Below are 17,777 nucleotides of genomic sequence, written 5' to 3'. Positions count from 1 at the left end.
TTGCAGCCTCGCCAGAATCTCCTGCAGGCTGCTGGCCTTGTGGGCCAGACCAGTGGGGAACTGCTGCAGCAGATCGGGGAGAGCGACACTGACCCCCGGTTCCAGGTGAGTCTACCCAGCAGCAACCAGGGATGCACACTCCCTAAAACCATCAGCCTTTGCACAGGACCTGACAGGAGGGCTCCAGGCCAAAGCGTGGCCAGTGCCTGGCAGTGACTTTGCTGAGGGAGGGGAGAGGCCATTGCCTGTCTCTATGCCTAGAGCTGCTGTGATATAACGCCTCTTGTCTTGTGGATTCCCATGTAGATCCCAGAAAGCCGGCGTGCTTGGATCCTGCCTGCCTCTGACCCACAGACGGTAAAAGGGGGCCGTAGGCATGGCCTGGTGGTCCCTGCCCTCTCCACCATGAGGGGTGTTCCTCTCAAGACTATCATCTGAACTCTTTGGAGAAGGGCGCTTGTCAAAAATCTGCTTTTCTGGTGGTTGGCTATCAGAAGTTTATGCACTCGGGTTGCTGCTTGAGTGAGCACTGCCTTGGGAGTCCGTCCTTGCAGGCGCCTTGGCTCCTGCCTGTGGGAGCTGCCAGTCTGCCCCTATCAGAGACCTAGAGTGGCTGGAGCCTTGTGGGATGGTTTGTTTGGGCTGAGCTGATTTCCATCGGCCTTGCTTTCCTGCCATGGCTCCTTCCAGGATAAGGGAGGTAGCACACTGTGCTGGGGAGGAAGATCCAGCCGTACTATAGACCAAAACAAAAAAAGAAGGAAGGGGTTTCTGTTCATGGTGGCTGCGCAGCCTCAACACAAGCAGAAAAAGCCTGGACAGATAGCCAAGGGGAGCAGAAAAGCTAGCACCAGGGCAGGAAGCCATGCTCGATCAGGTGGCAGTGCCAGAACAGGGCAGCCGCAAGGGGCGGATTTAGGATCTGCAAGACAATTTGCACACATGCAGCGGGATGCTCTGCCTCGGACCTGCCAGACCCGAGTGTATCTACTTCCCTCCTTGGGCTCATATGCAGCAGTCTGAGGACTCTGGAGCTGGGTGCATGCACTCTCTGGTCTCTCCTCCTGTCTGGAAAGGTGGTGGATTGCAGTGGAAGTAGTCTTGGCTTGCAGGAGGCAAGGGGACACTGTGAGACTTCTGGCTTGGTGGCTGGAGGCTTAGCTGTCATGGGGTGTGGGGCTGCTCGCTGTGAGCACGCACACGGCAGGACTGTAGGCACAGCAGGCAGAGAGCGCTGCCCTGTGTGCCAAGGTCTTTGCCCCAGGCATTTGCTGTCTAGCATGGCTGCGGCCAGTTTTTACTGGCAGCTTGCCACGGGAGCTAATCCTGAAGGCTGCGGTGTGCTGTCACGTCTGATGCCCTGCGGGAAAGCAGTTTGCTGTGTGCTGGTTGCTGCCGGTTGCATGCTGGCAGGGCAGCCCCATGCCTTCCCTGCTGCCCCTGGGGGAGAGGAGGCTGGTTGCTGTGTCATACCTCTCTTTTAGCCCCGGGAACGACAGCAGAGATGTAGGGCATTACTAATGAGCTAGAAAATAGCTGGCATGGCTGCAGTACAGGTGACCAGCGTGGGCAGCACCTCCCGCTGCCCTCTTGCTGGTGGGGTGAGCCTGTGTGCAGGCAGCTGCTGCCGGTGTATCTGTACTGCAGCCGGCTTGTGCCTGCCATTTGGCCGGAGGGTTTGGTCATTTTTTTTGTCGTTTGGCAGTGCCAGCGGCGCCTTGCAGCAGGTTGTCTCTGTGGTACAATCGGGGACTCGGCGTGGATTGTTGCCTGGGGAGTGGGCAGTGAGCAGGTCGTGGGTGTTGGGGTGATGCTGAGCATTGCCCAGGCTGCTCTGGGCAGAGTCCGTGGCAGTGCCGCGGTGCAGGCTGCAGCTCAAGACCAGATTGCAGCCTCGCCGCCGGCTGTAGCGCACAGTAGCGATGGGGTCAAGGCGTTGCCAGCCACTCCAGGTGTTCAGTGCTGCCAGTGCTGGGACAGAGTGGATGAAAGGCCCCCTGAGAGCTCACATTTCCCCACTGAATATTTCACGAGAGCCCTGCGGGCGGCTGCCGGTGCTCCCACTGCTGTGGCTCCCACTGCTGTGGCTCCCACGCTGACCCTCTTCATCCCCCCGCAGGACATGCTCATGCAACTGGCGAAGGCGGTGGCCAGCACCGCTGCCGCGTTGGTGCTCAAAGCCAAGAACGTGGCTCAGAAAACAGAGGATGCGGCGCTGCAGACGCAAGTGATCGCTGCTGCCACCCAGTGTGCCCTCTCCACCTCGCAGCTGGTGGCCTGCACCAAGGTAAGCAGCAAGGTTAACCCTTGCCTTGGTGGGGCTGCAAGCATCACCTGGCTGGTGGCAGCTCCACGGTGGGGTTGTACGTGTGCCAGGACCACACGTCCTCAGACGGGACATGAGGGGTCTGGCGCCAGAAGCGTGGGCTGCCTTGGGCTGGGGTCCCTGCCACTGTGCCCAAGCACGGAGTATCCTCTTTGGAGGAGCAGAAGCTGGGGACAGCTGTCCCTGCACAGCTCCTACAAGGAGCCCTGCATGCTCGCTGCCCAGCCTTTCTCCTCCCCTCCAGGTAGTGGCTCCCACAATCAGCTCCCCAGTCTGCCAGGAGCAGCTGATCGAAGCTGGCAAGTTGGTGGCCAAGTCGGCAGAGGGCTGCGTGGAGGCCTCCAAAGCAGCGACCAACGATGACCAGCTCCTCAAGCAGGTGGGGGTGGCAGCCACGGCTGTCACCCAGGCCCTGAACGACCTGCTGCAGCACATCAAGCAGCACGCCTTGGGTGGGCAGCCCATTGGGCGCTACGACCAGGCCACCGACACCATCCTAAACGTCACCGAGAACATATTCAGCTCTATGGGCGATGCTGGTGAGAGCAGCTGATGGCACCCAGGGTAGCGCACAGTGAATGGGGAGGTATTGGGGAACCCATGGGACTTGCTAACAGGCCACCCTTCCTTTCTGCCCCAGGGGAAATGGTGCGGCAGGCTCGTATTCTGGCCCAGGCCACCTCCGACCTTGTCAATGCCATCAAAGCAGACGCGGAGGGAGAGACGGACCTGGAGAACTCACGCAAGCTGCTGAGCGCGGCCAAGATTCTGGCTGATGCCACCGCCAAGATGGTGGAGGCTGCAAAGGTCAGTGGCGTGGGGGAGGATGGACACTGGCTTTGGCCCCCAGGCCCATCCAACGCTGTTGGCTTGGTGCTGCGGAGGGGGCGAGCAGCCCTTGGGTGCGGGAGGGGTTCCCAGACGAAGGTCCTGTGCTGAGCTGGGGACCTGTGCAATGGAGTGGGGCTTCTGCTGGTGCTGTAGGTGGCAGCAGAGGAGCTGCTAGCTCTTCTGCTGCTGAGCTCTCCTGGAGAGGCTTTGGGCATCTCCCCTGCACTGCAGGCAGCCAGGCCAAAGCACAGCTGCTGCTGCTTCAGGACTACAAAGGTCCCTGTGGTCCCTGCGAGGTGTGATGGGTTTACTCCTTCTCCAGGGAGCCGCAGCCCACCCAGACAGTGAGGAGCAGCAGCAGCGGCTGCGTGAGGCAGCAGAGGGGCTCCGCATGGCGACCAACGCCGCAGCCCAGAATGCCATCAAGAAGAAGCTCGTGCACAAGCTGGAGGTGAGATGCCGGGCAGGGGGGCCGCAAAGGGCAAGCAGGCACGGTCAGCGAACAAGACAGGGCCAGGAGCCCCCACATCCCTGCACTTTCCAGAGGGATAAAGTCCTTTTCATGTACGGTGTCTGTGCTGCATCCCACAGAGACCCTCCCACTGCTCCCTTCCCTTCCCTTGTGCACACCATGTTGCTTTGGGATGCCAGACACCAAGGGTGCTGGAGAAGCTCTGGTGTCCCAGGCAGAGGCACGAGAGGAGAAGTTTTGGGGGAGCTTATGGTGGGGGGGCTCAGGGCAGGCTGCCCTGCTGCCAGTGCTAACCCATGCCTCCCCCTGCCAGCATGCAGCCAAGCAAGCCGCCGCCTCTGCCACCCAGACCATCGCCGCTGCGCAGCATGCCGCCTCCTCCAACAAGAACCCTGCTGCACAGCAGCAGCTTGTGCAGAGCTGCAAGGTAAGGGTCCGGGCCTGATCCTGGCGTCTCCTGCGCCGCCTTTCCCCATCCCTTCTCCCATCAGCCGCACCAGGGTTCCGTGCTCGGCTGTAGCGGGCACACAGGACCTTGAGGTCCTCATGCAGCTCCCCTGGGAGCCGATCTTTCCGTCACTGGTCCTGGAATAGATTCGTCTCCTCACGGCCAAGCCTCTCCAGTGATCCTCCTCTCTGGCAGGTGGTGGCAGAGCAGATCCCGATGCTGGTGCAGGGCGTGCGAGGAAGCCAGTCCCAGCCGGACAGCCCCAGCGCCCAGCTGGCTCTCATTGCTGCCAGCCAGAACTTCCTGCAGGTACCCGCGCTGCCCAGAGCCTCCTACACCAGCTCTGGCATTACAGCTTTCCTACCGTGCCTGGCCCTCCTAAGATGCTGGGAAACCTGCTGCACATAGGCAGTGGAGAGATGCTGCCTGTTTGTCCCCTTCTCACTGCTTTTCCTTTTGGCCCGGCAGCCCGGTGGGAAGATGGTAGCTGCAGCCAAGGCCACTGTCCCTACTATCACGGACCAAGCCTCTGCGATGCAGCTCAGCCAGTGTGCCAAGAACTTGGCCGCAGCTCTGGCTGAGCTCCGCACAGCTGCCCAGAAGGTGAGAGGCTGGGTCCCATCCTGCAGCCGGACCCTGGCTGTGCGGAGCAGGGGGGAGCAGTGGGCACGGCCCGGTGGCAGGTCATGGTCTCTGCTGCAGCAGGGTGGGCTCGGTGGTCGCCCCGCTCACCTTGCCTTCTCTGCCATCTCAGGCTCAGGAGGCGTGTGGACCCCTAGAGATAGACTCCGCGCTGGGTCTGGTGCAGAGCCTGGAGAGGGACTTGCAGGAAGCCAAGGCAGCTGCCCGTGATGGCAAGCTCAAGCCTCTGCCGGGAGAGACGGTGAGGACGCGGGGAAGGGCAGCACAGGGTGATGCAGGGTGGGCGCTGGGGCAGGGGGAGCCACCAGAAGGTGCAGACCACCAGCATGTCCCCACTCATCCCCCTGCAGATGGAGAAGTGTGCCCAGGACCTGGGGAACAGCACAAAAGCCGTCAGCTCCGCCATCGCTCACCTCCTGGGAGAGGTGGCCCAGGGCAATGAGAACTACACAGGTACTGGTCTCCATGCTGTGGCTGGGAGAGGGGAGAGGGCTGTGTCGGCAGTCACTGACCTCTCTGTTCCCCCCCAGGGATCGCTGCCCGAGAAGTGGCCCAGGCCCTGCGGTCACTCAGCCAGGCTGCCCGTGGCGTGGCGGCCAGCACCCCCGACCCGCAGGCGCAGAGCGCCATGCTGGAGTGTGCCAGTGACGTCATGGATAAAGCCAACAACCTCATCGAGGAGGCGCGGAAAGCAGTGGCCAAGCCCGGTGACCCAGAGAGCCAGCAGCGCCTGGCCCAGGTGGGGAGGATGGGTACCTCAGTGTGCACCCCCAACCTGCAGGAAAGGCGTGAGGCTGGCCAGGGGATGGTGACCGCTCTTTGCTTCTCTGCAGGTGGCCAAGGCAGTGTCACAGGCCCTGAGCCGCTGCGTTAACTGCCTGCCAGGGCAACGAGACGTGGACGCTGCCATCCGCATGGTGGGAGACGCCAGCAAGAGGCTGCTCGCGGATTCGGTGAGCTGAGCTGGGGCGGGAGGGGAAAGGAGGAGCCTTGTAGGGTTGCAGGCCGGTCTGTCTGCACCGGGTTCCTCTGTAGCATATCCCCAAGCATGTGCCAGATCTTCATCTTCCATCTCCATCCTCCTTGCTGCCTCTCCTAACCTGTCTCCCTGCCTCCAGTTCCCTCCCAGCACCAAGAGCTTCCAGGAGGCGCAGAGCCAGCTGAACCAGGCAGCCGCGGGACTCAACCAGTCTGCCAACGAGCTGGTGCAGGCATCGCGTGGCACCCCTCAAGACCTGGCCAAGTCCTCCGGCAAATTTGGGCAGGACTTCAATGAGTTCCTGCAGGCGGGAGTGGAGATGGCCAGCCAGTCCCCGGTGAGAGCAAATGCCCGTTGGGGGATTCTGGGTACGGTGAGAGGTTTGGGGTGCCTGAGAAGGTGGCTGACCACAGGCGGGGTGACTGGGCAGCAGTGGTTAGGGTGGCTGTGGCCAACGCGGAGGGTGAGGTGGGGTCTGCAGCTGTGCAAAACTGCAGCAGCAGAAGGGGAAAGTGGCTTGGGGTTAGTTCAGCGAGTGTTGCTGCCGTATTGCTGCTGTTGGCGGATGAGTTGGATGAAGGGAGCTGTCTCAGCTCGAAAAACCACCGGAGAAGACCCAGCGTGGATGTGGAGCTTGGAAACCTGCTGCAGGTAACTCTTCTTCTCCCCTTGCAGAATAAAGAAGACCAGGCGCAGGTGGTGTCGAACTTGAAGAGCATCTCCATGTCCTCCAGCAAGCTGCTGCTGGCTGCAAAGGCGCTCTCCGCCGACCCCACGGCCCCCAACCTCAAGAATCAGCTGGCAGCAGCGGCACGGTAGGAGGAACCACTCCCTGTGAGCCGTTTGCTGTAGCGGTGGGACCGGGTGGTGGAGCTGGCATTGATCTGTGGGTCTTTCTCCCTTGTCCCCGGCAGGGCTGTGACTGACAGCATTAACCAGCTGATCACCATGTGCACCCAGCAGGCACCGGGCCAGAAGGAGTGTGACAATGCCCTGCGGGAGCTGGAGGTGAGAAGCCACATCTTGACGAGGCAGCGGAGGGGCTCAGATGGCTTGGGGGGGAGCTATGCCCTGCCACGAGGGGCGAGAGGGAGCAAAGAGGAGGTGCAAGTGGAGGGCACAGACCCTTCCCCTGGGTGTGACACCTGTGTCCCTGCAGACGGTGAAGGAGCTGTTGGAGAACCCCACCCAGACCGTCAATGACATGTCCTACTTCAACTGCCTTGACAGCGTCATGGAGAACTCCAAGGTGAGCCCTGAGCCCGGAGTGGAGGTTTAGGAAAGGGTAGGGAGAGTTTGGGAAGGATGTGGGGGCAAAGCGAAAGGTGGTTCCTCCCCCGTTGATGAAGCACAGTGAGGTCTGAGCCTGGGAGCACCGTGGGAGCAGAAGGTGGTCTCCATAATCAGTGCGTGGTGTGTCCTGCAGGTGCTGGGTGAGTCCATGGCTGGCATCTCCCAGAACGCCAAGAACAGCAAACTGCCTGAGTTCGGGGATTCCATCAGTGCCGCCTCCAAAGCTCTCTGTGGCCTGACAGAGGCAGCTGCCCAGGTGAGACATGCTGGGTTCCAGCTCTGAGCGCTACCCCTCCTGTGTAGTTGCCATACACACCCCTCCCTTGCCCCTCAAAGCCTGGACGCGTGGTATGGTGCTGCCAGCCTCCTCCGCAGCCCGTGCCTGCTCTGAGCCTTTCCCCTGTGTGTGAGCTGTCACTGCCTCTCTCATGCTCCTAGGCTGCCTACCTCGTGGGGGTCTCGGACCCCAACAGCCAGGCTGGACAGCAGGGCTTGGTGGACCCCACTCAGTTTGCCAGAGCTAACCAAGCTATCCAGATGGCCTGCCAGAACCTGGTGGACCCTGCCTGCACCCAGTCCCAGGTGAGTATGAGTTGGGGCACCATTACAGGTATTTTCCAGCATGAAAGGGGGTGTGAGGCTAGTTGAGAGCTGCGTCCCAAGAGTTGGCCAAGATTATGGCTAGTGTCTCATCAGGCCCCATCAGCTGTACTGGGAACCAGCTGGCAGCTTTGGTGCAATGGTGACAGTCCAGATTGGGGGGCTGTATGGGCGTGCAGGACCTCGGCAGTCCTCCTTGGGTCCCGAGAGGGACCTCTGTGCTCACTGGTGCCCCACATGGGGCTGACGCGAAGGGAGAACTGTGGGGATGGGGAGCCATGGTGGATCCTGCCTCACCCTGCTTTTCCCCACAGGTGCTGTCGGCAGCCACCATCGTGGCGAAGCACACCTCGGCCCTGTGCAACACGTGCCGCCTGGCCTCCTCCCGCACCGCCAACCCTGTGGCCAAGCGCCAGTTCGTCCAGTCAGCCAAGGAGGTGGCCAACAGCACGGCCAACCTGGTGAAGACCATCAAGGTGCGGTCTCTCCCAGGGCAACATGGTGGGGATGGGATTTGGGGCCTGGCAGGGGCTGGGTAACTGCTCTGGTCTCTCCACACCAGGCCCTGGATGGTGAATTCAACGAGGAGAACCGGGAGCGGTGCCGTGCCGCCACTGCCCCTCTCATAGAGGCTGTGGATAACCTGACGGCCTTTGCCTCCAACCCGGAGTTTGCCACCGTTCCTGCCCAGATCAGCCCAGAGGTGGGATGCCGCAGGGGCAGGGAGGGATGTGGTCTGGCTGTGACAGGGTGGGGAGGAGCTGTGCCTCCCTCTGAGCTTGGGATGGAGTCCCAGTGCTGGGCTGGTGCCTTGGGGGGGTGTGATGGGGAGGTGGCAGCAAGCCTTGGGCTTCGAGGGGCTGCTCCAGGGTGAGGGAGTAACTTTACCTGCACAGTCCCTTGCCTCACCAGCCCATCCTCTCCCTGTGCAGGGTCGCAGAGCCATGGAGCCCATCGTCTCTTCAGCCAAGACCATGCTGGAGAGCTCTGCCGGCCTCATCCAGACTGCCCGCTCTCTGGCCGTCAACCCCAAGGACCCACCGCAGTGGTCGGTGCTGGCTGGCCACTCTCGCACCGTCTCGGACTCCATCAAGAAGCTGATCACAAACATGAGGTGAGGCAAGTCCTGCCCACTTGACTCTGGCCCTGTCCCTGCTGGCAGGTACCCCTGCTCTGAGCGAGCATCCCTGGGGACGTTTTGGCTCATCATCTCCTTGGCTGCTGCCGGCGGGGGGAGGCAAGGGATGGGACAGAAGATGCCATCCCTCTTGTACTGCATGGGAGCTGCTCCTCCAGCTCTGGCATGGGTTGATGGGAATTCATGCCAGAATGCCCGGGCTCTGTGACGCTGGGTTGTCCCAAAGCGCGGGAAAGGGGTCCTGCCGCTCACCAGCACTAGCTGAGGCTGGAGGCGAAGGGGTGGTGTAGCACTGCCAGCACTGGGCTGATCCATCTGTCACGCAGGGACAAAGCTCCAGGACAGCGGGAATGTGATGAGGCCATCGAGGTCCTGAACAAATGCATGCGGGAGGTGGACCAGGCCTCCCTTGCTGCCATCAGCCAGCAGCTGGCTCCCCGAGAAGATATCTCCCAGGAGGTGGGTTGGGGATGTGCTGCTGCAAGCTTAACAGGGATGGGCATCCTTCCCCCTGGCTCCCAGCAGCCTGTGGTGACCCCAGCCCTGCTGCAGCCTCACACGATGCCCTCTCTTTGCAACAGGCTTTGCACAACCAGATGATCACAGCTGTCCAGGAGATCAGCAACCTGATTGAGCCCGTGGCCAGTGCAGCGCGGGCTGAGGCCTCGCAGCTGGGGCACAAGGTAACATAGGGATGGGGAGCTGCTGACGAGGCACTCAGTGCACGTGGAGGAGCTCACGGCGGGAGGAGAGGCACAAGCAGCCAGGGCTGGAAGCTGCTGGTGCTGATGCTGCTTTTCCCTAGGTGTCCCAGATGGCTCAGTACTTTGAGCCGCTCATTATGGCGGCTATCGGCGCTGCCTCCAAAACGCCCAACCACCAGCAGCAGATGAACCTCCTGGACCAGACCAAAACGCTGGCCGAGTCTGCCTTGCAGATGCTGTACACAGCCAAGGAGGCTGGTGGGAACCCCAAGGTGAGCAGGAGGTGCATGTGTCAGTGGCATGCTCCCCTTCACGTGTGGGTGACGGTGTGGTGCACGTGGGCTAAGTGTGCAGCATCCCTGTCGGGAGGGGAGCCGCTGCCTGCCTTCCCTCACTCTGGCTTGTTCTTGCAGCAAGCTGCCCACACCCAGGAGGCTCTGGAGGAGGCCGTGCAGATGATGAAGGAAGCAGTGGAGGACCTGACCACCACCCTGAATGAAGCAGCCAGTGCTGCAGGTGTCGTGGGGGGCATGGTGGACTCCATCACCCAGGCCATCAACCAGGTGAGTGGAGCGTGGCGTGGACCTAGCCAGGGCTTTCGATGGGGGAGAGGAAAACTCAGAGTCAAACCCTGCAAGGTCTGTGGGCTGGGGCTGGAGCCAGAGTCTCATGATGGTCTCTTGCAGCTGGACGAGGGGCCAATGGGTGAGCCAGAGGGGACCTTTGTGGACTACCAGACCACGATGGTGAAGACAGCCAAGGCCATCGCAGTGACTGTGCAGGAAATGGTGGGTGCAAGCAAGCCTGTCACTGCAGAAAGTGCTGCCTGACACCCAGACGAGGCAACTGCCCTCCTTGCTTGCCCATCGCGGCATGGGGCCACTCCAACTCCTGCTCTTCTTCCATCGGCAGGTCACCAAATCCACCACCAACCCGGATGAGCTGGGCATACTGGCCAACCAGCTCACCAATGACTACGGGCAGCTGGCGCAAGAGGCCAAACCAGCTGCCCTCACCGCTGAGAACGAGGAGGTGCGACCATGGGGAGAGTCTGGAGTGTGCTGTGGGGCAGAGTGGGATCTGCTGGGGTGTGAGAGCAGAGGACAGGGACACTCAAACCTCCTGTCGGAGCTGGGGGCCGGCAGCATTCATACCTCCCCCACAACATGGTGTGGAAACGTGTGGATCAAAGCCTTGTTTGCTTTTTGCCCCTCCTGAGTGGGAGGATTGGGAGAGAGGAGCTGGCTGGGGGTGGCTAGTGTTTCCCAGCAGGTATCACGGATGCAGGGCTTAGTTCCCTGCTGGCTCACGTGCTCGTTTCTCTCCAGATCGGCTCCCACATCAAGCGCCGGGTGCAGGAGCTGGGTCATGGCTGCGCTGCCCTGGTCACCAAGGCTGGAGCCCTGCAGTGCAGCCCCAGCGATGCCTACACCAAGAAGGAGCTGATAGAGAGTGCGCGCAAGGTTTCTGAGAAGGTAAGTGGTCCAGAGAGAGGGGTGACGGTGTGGTGAGGTGAGAGGGATGCTGGGTTGAGCCACATGCCCTTGGAGCTACCATGCTAGGTTCTTCCCTGGTCCAATTGGGCTCTGCTGGCTCTCTCAGCCACGCTCGCCCTGCCCAGCTGACAGGGTGGAGGATGGATCCCCCTCTCCAGGCACCATAACAGCAGCTGGTGCTGTGAGGGGTGAGTGTGATGTTCAGGTGCTGCCTGCCGATGTGCCGATGATGGCCTGCCAGGAGAGACTGATCTACACACTGGTGGCAGCGCAGGGCTCTCCAAATCAGCTCTTGAAGTGGTGGGCATAGCATTTGCTGTGCCTTCAGCCAAGCTTCCAGCTTGTGCTGGGTGATTGATCTCCCGCTCACCTTTTGCTGGCATGGGGGAAAGCCTCCTGTCCATCAATCTAAAGAGCACACTTCTGAATAACAGATGAAAACATAGCTTAAAAACTCTAGTCAGTAAGGGTAGAGCAGCAGTGCTTGTAAGCAAAATCACAAAAGCAAAAAAAACACTTGTTCACCGTGCCTGGCATGTGCCTGCAGGCTCAGGACCTCCCGCAGGTCCTTCCTTTCCAAGATTGCTTTCCGTCAGGAGACTTGTTCTCCTATGAGTGCTTGCCCAAGTACAGAAATAGAGTTTAGCAGCTAAAGAAAGGACAAGTTGTGATGCTCTGATGCCCACCGTGCAAACCTTATTCATTTGGAAACTACCAGAGTCCAATTTCTCCTGGACCCCCAAACATGATAGGTACAAGGAAAAAATAAATAACTGGAAGCTAAGAAGGGGTGTCCAGACCACATGATTCCCAGTTCCTCTCCTTGGTATAGAGTGGCTCCGTCCTGGGAGGTTTTGGAGAAGGTGTGTGCCATGCGAGTTGCCTGAACTTGCTCCGCTCCCCAGTCACCCTACTCGTACCCCACAGGTGTCTCACGTGCTGGCAGCTCTTCAGGCTGGGAACCGTGGGACGCAAGCCTGCATCACAGCAGCCAGCGCTGTCTCCGGCATCATTGCTGACCTCGACACCACCATCATGTTTGCCACAGCAGGAACCCTCAACCGGGAGAACTCGGAGACCTTCGCTGACCACAGGTACCGGGGCACCTTGTCGAGCCTCTGCTCAGCCAGAGACAGGGGTTCAGGTTCTGTCCCGTGGTCTCCTGTCTTTCTGAGCTGTGGACCAGCCCCAAGGAAAGCTGCAAGTTCAGGCTGACTCTGTTTCCCCTCCAGCTTGTATGTACAGAAGGCAGGGTCCACAGTTTCTCTACACCCCAAGGACCATGTGTGCTTGTAGAGGGCTGCATCCTCTCTGACTCCCTTCTTCTCCCCAGGGAGGGCATCTTGAAGACAGCCAAGGCGCTGGTGGAGGACACCAAGGTGTTAGTGCAGAATGCCACGGCCAGCCAGGAGAAGCTGGCCCAGGCTGCCCAGTCCTCCGTGTCCACCATCACCCGCCTGGCAGAGGTGGTGAAGCTGGGTGCCGCCAGCCTGGGATCTGAAGACCCAGAGACTCAGGTGGGATGGGGTGTGTGGGGTGAATGGAGGCTGCTTATAGTTTGCTTGAAGGGGTTGAGGGTTGCAGGTGTCGCGTGGTGCTCTGGGCTGGATCCTGTGTGTCGTGGAGAGGGTTGGCTGGGCTTTGGCTGGTGGTGGCTGAGCTGGACTCTGAGTGTGCCCTGGGGTGCCCAAATTTCTCACTGCTGGGCCACACCACCCCAGCCTGAGTGTGACTGTAGCCAAGCCATTGCCCTGGTCTTGCTCTCCCCAGGTGGTCTTGATCAATGCTGTGAAGGATGTGGCCAAGGCACTTGGAGACCTGATTGGTGCCACCAAGGCAGCTGCTGGAAAAGCTGGGGATGACCCTGCTGTCTACCAGCTGAAGAACTCCGCCAAGGTCTGAGCTGGGCATGATGGGAAGAAGGGGATGAGGTGGGGGGCACTGGAGAAAGAGCAGGGGGGCTTTTCTGCCTGTCTGGGGGCAGGAGGACAACTGGGGGGCAGTCAGGGCAAGAAGCAAGGAAGGGGCCTGTAAAACGTGAGGCACAAGATGCAGAGGAGGCATTGGTGGGAGAACAAGATGAGGTGGTGTGAGTGGAGTATGGGGGGAGGGACAGGTGCCAGCAGCAGCCCAGAGCTTGCATGGGGCTTCACCTGGTTCTCTTCTCCCTTTCACAGGTGATGGTGACAAACGTCACTTCCTTGCTGAAGACAGTGAAGGCTGTCGAGGACGAGGCCACAAAGGGGACGCGGGCGCTGGAGGCCACAATAGAGCACATACGCCAAGAGCTGGCAGTGAGTACAGCCACAGTGCTGCGGCTGCCATCCCCCCCGCTACTGCCTCGTGCCTCACCGCTCCCTCTTGCCTCGCAGGTCTTCTCCTCCCCTGTCCCTCCTGCCAAGGTCTCTACCCCAGAGGACTTCATCCGTATGACAAAAGGCATCACGATGGCCACGGCCAAAGCGGTGGCTGCTGGCAACTCATGTCGGCAGGAGGATGTCATTGCCACGGCCAACCTGAGCCGCCGTGCCATCGCGGATATGCTGCGCGCCTGCAAGGTGGGTCAGGCAGGGGACATGGGTCTAGAGCAGGTTTGCGGGTGGCCGTGGATGCCGGCAGGGATGGTGCTGGATGTGAATCAGGGCTTCCCTCTCTCTGGGTTTCAGGAGGCTGCCTACCACCCGGAGGTGAGCGGGGATGTGCGGCAGCGGGCGCTGCGCTTCGGCAAGGAGTGCGCTGATGGCTACCTGGAGCTGCTGGAGCATGTGCTGGTGGTGAGTGTCCCCGCCCCGGTTCCCAGGGTGGGCAGAGGCTGCCCATGGATGCCAGGGTGTTCCCCGATCCCCAAGGTCCCCTGGACTCTGCACCTCTTCCCACTGAGGTCTTTGCATGGCCCCCTTCACTGCCTGTGCTGGCACAGCACGTGACTGAGCCCCTGCCATGGAAGCAGATGTCAGAGAGATAAACAGGCTCTGAAGAAAAGTATTTGGCTAACAACAGACAGAGATTAACTGGCCATAAACAGATGGAGGCTGGAAATTCGACAACACAGGAGCAAGATCCTGAAGCAGCTTCCAGTAAAAGTGGTGGGAGTAAGAGACTTCAGGCAGTGTGAAAACAGACCTTGTTAAGCTTGCAGCAGAGTGGGAGTTGGGCAGTGCCCACAATAGTAGAGGTGATGACTGCAAGCGCCAGCTGCTCACTTTTGATCCGGTCTTCCTCTATCTGATTCCTTCCGAGGACTTCAGCTGACTGCTTTAATTAGCTGTCCTACAAGATAAGTGTAGTTTACAAGAAGCAAATTAAGACCACAGAGCGCTGGAAAGGAGATCCAGTGAGGTCCTTCCAGTGGTTTGCATTCTTGGCAAGGTCACAGAGATCAAGGGCGCTGGAGGGATGTGCAGACCCAGCCCACGGAGCTGCGAGAGCCCTGGAGGCAGGGTCAGGACAAAGATTGAGGGCAAGTCAGCTCTGTGGCAAGGTTTCACTAAGCTGGTTAGAAGGGCTTGGTGAGAGTCTGCTGTTCAGGTTCAGCAGATACAAGGCAGTGGAGCTCAGACTGTGGTTTCCTGCAGGGAAAGCCCCTTTAGGCAGAGGGTAACCAGCACTGGCAGCACAAACAGGAGGTGGGCAGGAATCGATGGCTAGAAGTTGAAGCTAGGCGGAGGGCGAGTCAAAGCGTGGTTTTATCTGGAGGAAGTAACCACTGGTGTACAGTTCCAAGGGGAGCAGTGAGTTTTCTGTCGTCTGCATCTAGATCAAATGTCTGTCTGGAAGATGCTTTAGCCACATGTAAATCATGGCAGCCAAGGCTGGAGCGCCGAGGAGAAATTCTCTGGCTGACCTGTTGTTAACAGATGATTGGGCTAATGACAGTGTGGCAGTGCCCAAGGTCAGCCTGCTTGCAGGAACATGCTATTCCATGGTATTTTGGGTGTAACTGTCCAGCTGCCATGCGACGTCTCTTGAATATCATGCATTGGTACATCCCATGAAATGTTCACTGGAGGTGCATCTTATAGAATCATAAAATCATTTCAGTTGGAAAAGACCTTCAAGATCATTGAGTCCAACCATTAAGCATGCCCCCTAAACCATGCCCTGGAGTACCCTGTCTACTCACTTTTTGAATACCTCCAGGGATGGTGACTCAACCACTTCCCTGGGCAGCCCATTCCAATGTCTGACAACGCTCTCAGTAAAAAAATTTTTCCTAATATCTAACCTAAATCTCCCTTGCCTCAACTTGAGGCCATTTCCTCTCATCCTATCTCCAGCCACCTGACAGAAGAGACCAGCACCCACCTCACTACAACCTCCTTTCAGGCAGTTGTAGAGAGCGATAAGGTCTCCCCTCAGCCTCCTTTTCTCCAGACTAAACAACCCCAGCTCCCTCAGCCGCTCCTCACAAGACTTGTGCTCCAGGCCCCTCACCAGCTTGGTTGCCCTTCTCTGGACACGCTCCAGCACCTCCATGTCTCTCCTGTAGTGAGGGGCCCAAAACTGAACACAGTACTCGAGGTGCGGCCTCACCAGTGCCGAGTACAGGGGAACAACCACCTCCCTGCTCCTGCTGGCCACACTGTTCCTGATACAGGCCAGGATGCCGTTGGCCTTCTTGGCCACCTGGGCACACTGCTGGCTCATATTCAGCCGGCTGTCGACCAGCACCCCCAGGTCTTTCTCTGCCGGGCAGCTTTCCAGCCACTCTTCCCCAAGCCTGTAGCGCTGCATGGGGTTGTTGTGACCCAAGGGCAGGACCCGGCACTTGGCCTTGTTGAACCTCATACAATTGGCCTCGGCCCATCGATCCAGCCTGTCCAGATCCCTCTGTAGAGCCTCCCTACCCTCGAGCAGATCAACACTCCCTCCCAACTTGGTGTCATCTGCAAACTTGCTGAGGGTGCACTCGATCCCCTCATCCAGATCATTGATAAAGATATTAAACAGAACAGGGCCCAACACCGAGCCCTGGGGAACACCACTTGTGACCCGCCGCCAACTGGATTTCACCCCATTCACCACAACCCTCTGGGCTCGGCCATCCAGCCAGTTTTTCACCCAGTGAATAGTGCACTTATCCAGGCCACGAGACGCCAGCTTCTCAAGGAGTATGCCACGAGAGACAGTGTCAAAGGCCTTGCTGAAGTCTAGGAAAATAACATCGACAGCCTTTCCCTCATCCACTAGGCGGGTCACCTGGTCAAGCAGGACCTGCCTTTCGTAAACCCATGCTGGCTGGGCCTGATCCCCTTCTTATCCTGGAGTTGCCATGTGAGTGCTTTCAAGACAAACCGTTCCATAATCTTCCCTGGTAAAAAAAAATCTTAGCAAGCTTATAGCTTCCAGGGTGCCTTCAGGTCCAGACAGAGACCATTTAGCAGTTTTAAACACGTTGTCAGAGTAGATAGCAGACTTAATAATGTGGCCTTTAGTCTGGATGCACTTAGAAGGGCAAACCAGCCATCACTGTGTGCCATCAGCTCAGGGACTGAGCTGCCACATGCAGCTCTGGTGACTTTGCTGGATGGCCCCACTCGAGTCCAGGATAAAGCTATGAAACCCTCAGCCTCCGCAGCACTCTGGTCTGTGAAGGCAGGAACAAAGCTCATGGGTCCCCTTTATCAGAGGGCAGCAGGTTCCTGGAAAGCCACAAGCATGAAGGATGTAGGGGAATGGGAGGGGAAATGGCAGATGCAATGCTGCCTCACTCTGCAGCAGCAGCAAGTGCATTGCTGTAAGTTGTGTCCGCATGGGAACCAGTCCCTCGCACGGAGCATGAACAAGCCTTGTTAGGGTTTGAGAAAGAGGGTTATTTGACTCAGGGTGGAAAATGTGGCTCCCAACAGAGAAGTGGGAAAGCCTGCATATTTCACTGGGGAGGGGAAGGAATTTGAACCTCCATGAGGACTTTTGTAACAGTAGGTCTCTCCCTCCAAAAGCAGAGAGATCCAGTGGCTGAAAACTGCAGTGAAGCAATTCAGGGTGGGGAGAAATAAGGTGTAAAGGGGGACAAGAAGGAGAGCGGCTTCATGGCTGCTTTGGGCGTAGGTGGCTTCTGCAGCCTTGGGAGCCTCATCCAGGTGTCCTGGCTCCCTGGTGTTGCAAAGATGAAGTATGAGCTAATGACAGCAGCACAGCTCCACACCCAGGACCTCTGACCCTTCGTTCCCACCTCTCCTCTTGGCTGCACTTCACCCCTCACAGGAGAGCACCCACCTTCCCCTGCCCTCCCTGGGCCCCCAGTCCCCAGCGCCCGCATGTCCCGGCCGGGGCGTTCACTGCTCTCTTCTCTCTCTTCTCCCTCCCTCCCTGTAAGCCGGTGAGTAAGGCAACATTGGGCTGCCTGCTGGTGTCTAACCTCAGCATGAGCCTTGCTCACGGCGTGTTTGCGTGCCCAGCCCCGTGCTGGGGTGGCACTTGTGTGTGTCCGCAGGGACCCAGGGTCCGTGTGTGTGTGTGTGTGTGTACTCACACCTGCTCTAGCTGATGGGCAGCTGCTGCCTGTACGGTGCGAGTCGGGCCAGCGGTGAGCTCTGCTTGTGCGTACAGACCCGGTGTGTGTGCACACGCGTGCTGTGGTATGTGCATGTGTCCCCCTGCCAACCCCAGTGAAGGACCCTCATGGTTCTGCCTGCCACCTTGTCCCAGCGGGGCCAGCCCTCCTGGGCTGGGATGTGGCTGCAGGGTCCCCCCCTTTGCCCAGCTTGTGTTTGCAGACAAATCTCTAAAATGGGGACAGCGAGGGGGAAATGCTTCTGGAGCTTGAAATGCTTTTGGGGGGGAAGAAATCCTGGGGGGGTAGCTGCTGAGTGCAGGAAGGCTTTCGCTGAGGATCTTGTGTCTGC

General features: G+C 59.2%; 1 protein-coding gene across 7 annotated transcripts in view; it reads left to right on the top strand.

Moving 5' to 3' along the window:
• Positions 1-17,777, top strand: part of TLN1 (talin 1) — a 37,528-nt gene that overhangs the window by 14,807 nt on the left and 4,944 nt on the right. For all 7 annotated transcript variants that reach the window (XM_052776439.1, XM_052776444.1, XM_052776438.1 and 4 more), the window contains exons 17-50: positions 7-105; positions 2,120-2,287; positions 2,571-2,865; positions 2,967-3,133; positions 3,480-3,608; positions 3,943-4,056; positions 4,273-4,386; positions 4,546-4,680; positions 4,832-4,960; positions 5,070-5,172; positions 5,250-5,458; positions 5,553-5,672; positions 5,838-6,035; positions 6,374-6,513; positions 6,613-6,706; positions 6,858-6,947; positions 7,125-7,247; positions 7,430-7,573; positions 7,906-8,067; positions 8,154-8,294; positions 8,524-8,705; positions 9,056-9,188; positions 9,311-9,412; positions 9,535-9,705; positions 9,847-9,996; positions 10,120-10,221; positions 10,346-10,465; positions 10,762-10,908; positions 11,857-12,023; positions 12,263-12,446; positions 12,700-12,825; positions 13,107-13,223; positions 13,302-13,487; positions 13,596-13,703. In XM_052776439.1, the coding sequence (XP_052632399.1) occupies positions 7-105; positions 2,120-2,287; positions 2,571-2,865; positions 2,967-3,133; positions 3,480-3,608; positions 3,943-4,056; positions 4,273-4,386; positions 4,546-4,680; positions 4,832-4,960; positions 5,070-5,172; positions 5,250-5,458; positions 5,553-5,672; positions 5,838-6,035; positions 6,374-6,513; positions 6,613-6,706; positions 6,858-6,947; positions 7,125-7,247; positions 7,430-7,573; positions 7,906-8,067; positions 8,154-8,294; positions 8,524-8,705; positions 9,056-9,188; positions 9,311-9,412; positions 9,535-9,705; positions 9,847-9,996; positions 10,120-10,221; positions 10,346-10,465; positions 10,762-10,908; positions 11,857-12,023; positions 12,263-12,446; positions 12,700-12,825; positions 13,107-13,223; positions 13,302-13,487; positions 13,596-13,703 (4,869 nt within the window). The remainder of the gene's footprint in view (positions 1-6; positions 106-2,119; positions 2,288-2,570; positions 2,866-2,966; positions 3,134-3,479; positions 3,609-3,942; positions 4,057-4,272; positions 4,387-4,545; positions 4,681-4,831; positions 4,961-5,069; positions 5,173-5,249; positions 5,459-5,552; positions 5,673-5,837; positions 6,036-6,373; positions 6,514-6,612; positions 6,707-6,857; positions 6,948-7,124; positions 7,248-7,429; positions 7,574-7,905; positions 8,068-8,153; positions 8,295-8,523; positions 8,706-9,055; positions 9,189-9,310; positions 9,413-9,534; positions 9,706-9,846; positions 9,997-10,119; positions 10,222-10,345; positions 10,466-10,761; positions 10,909-11,856; positions 12,024-12,262; positions 12,447-12,699; positions 12,826-13,106; positions 13,224-13,301; positions 13,488-13,595; positions 13,704-17,777) is intronic.

Source organism: Harpia harpyja, chromosome Z (genome assembly GCF_026419915.1).
Source record: "Harpia harpyja isolate bHarHar1 chromosome Z, bHarHar1 primary haplotype, whole genome shotgun sequence".
NCBI lineage: Eukaryota > Metazoa > Chordata > Aves > Accipitriformes > Accipitridae > Harpia > Harpia harpyja.
The sequence above is the reverse complement of the archived record's forward strand: the minus strand, read 5'-3'. Positions and strand labels throughout refer to the sequence as shown.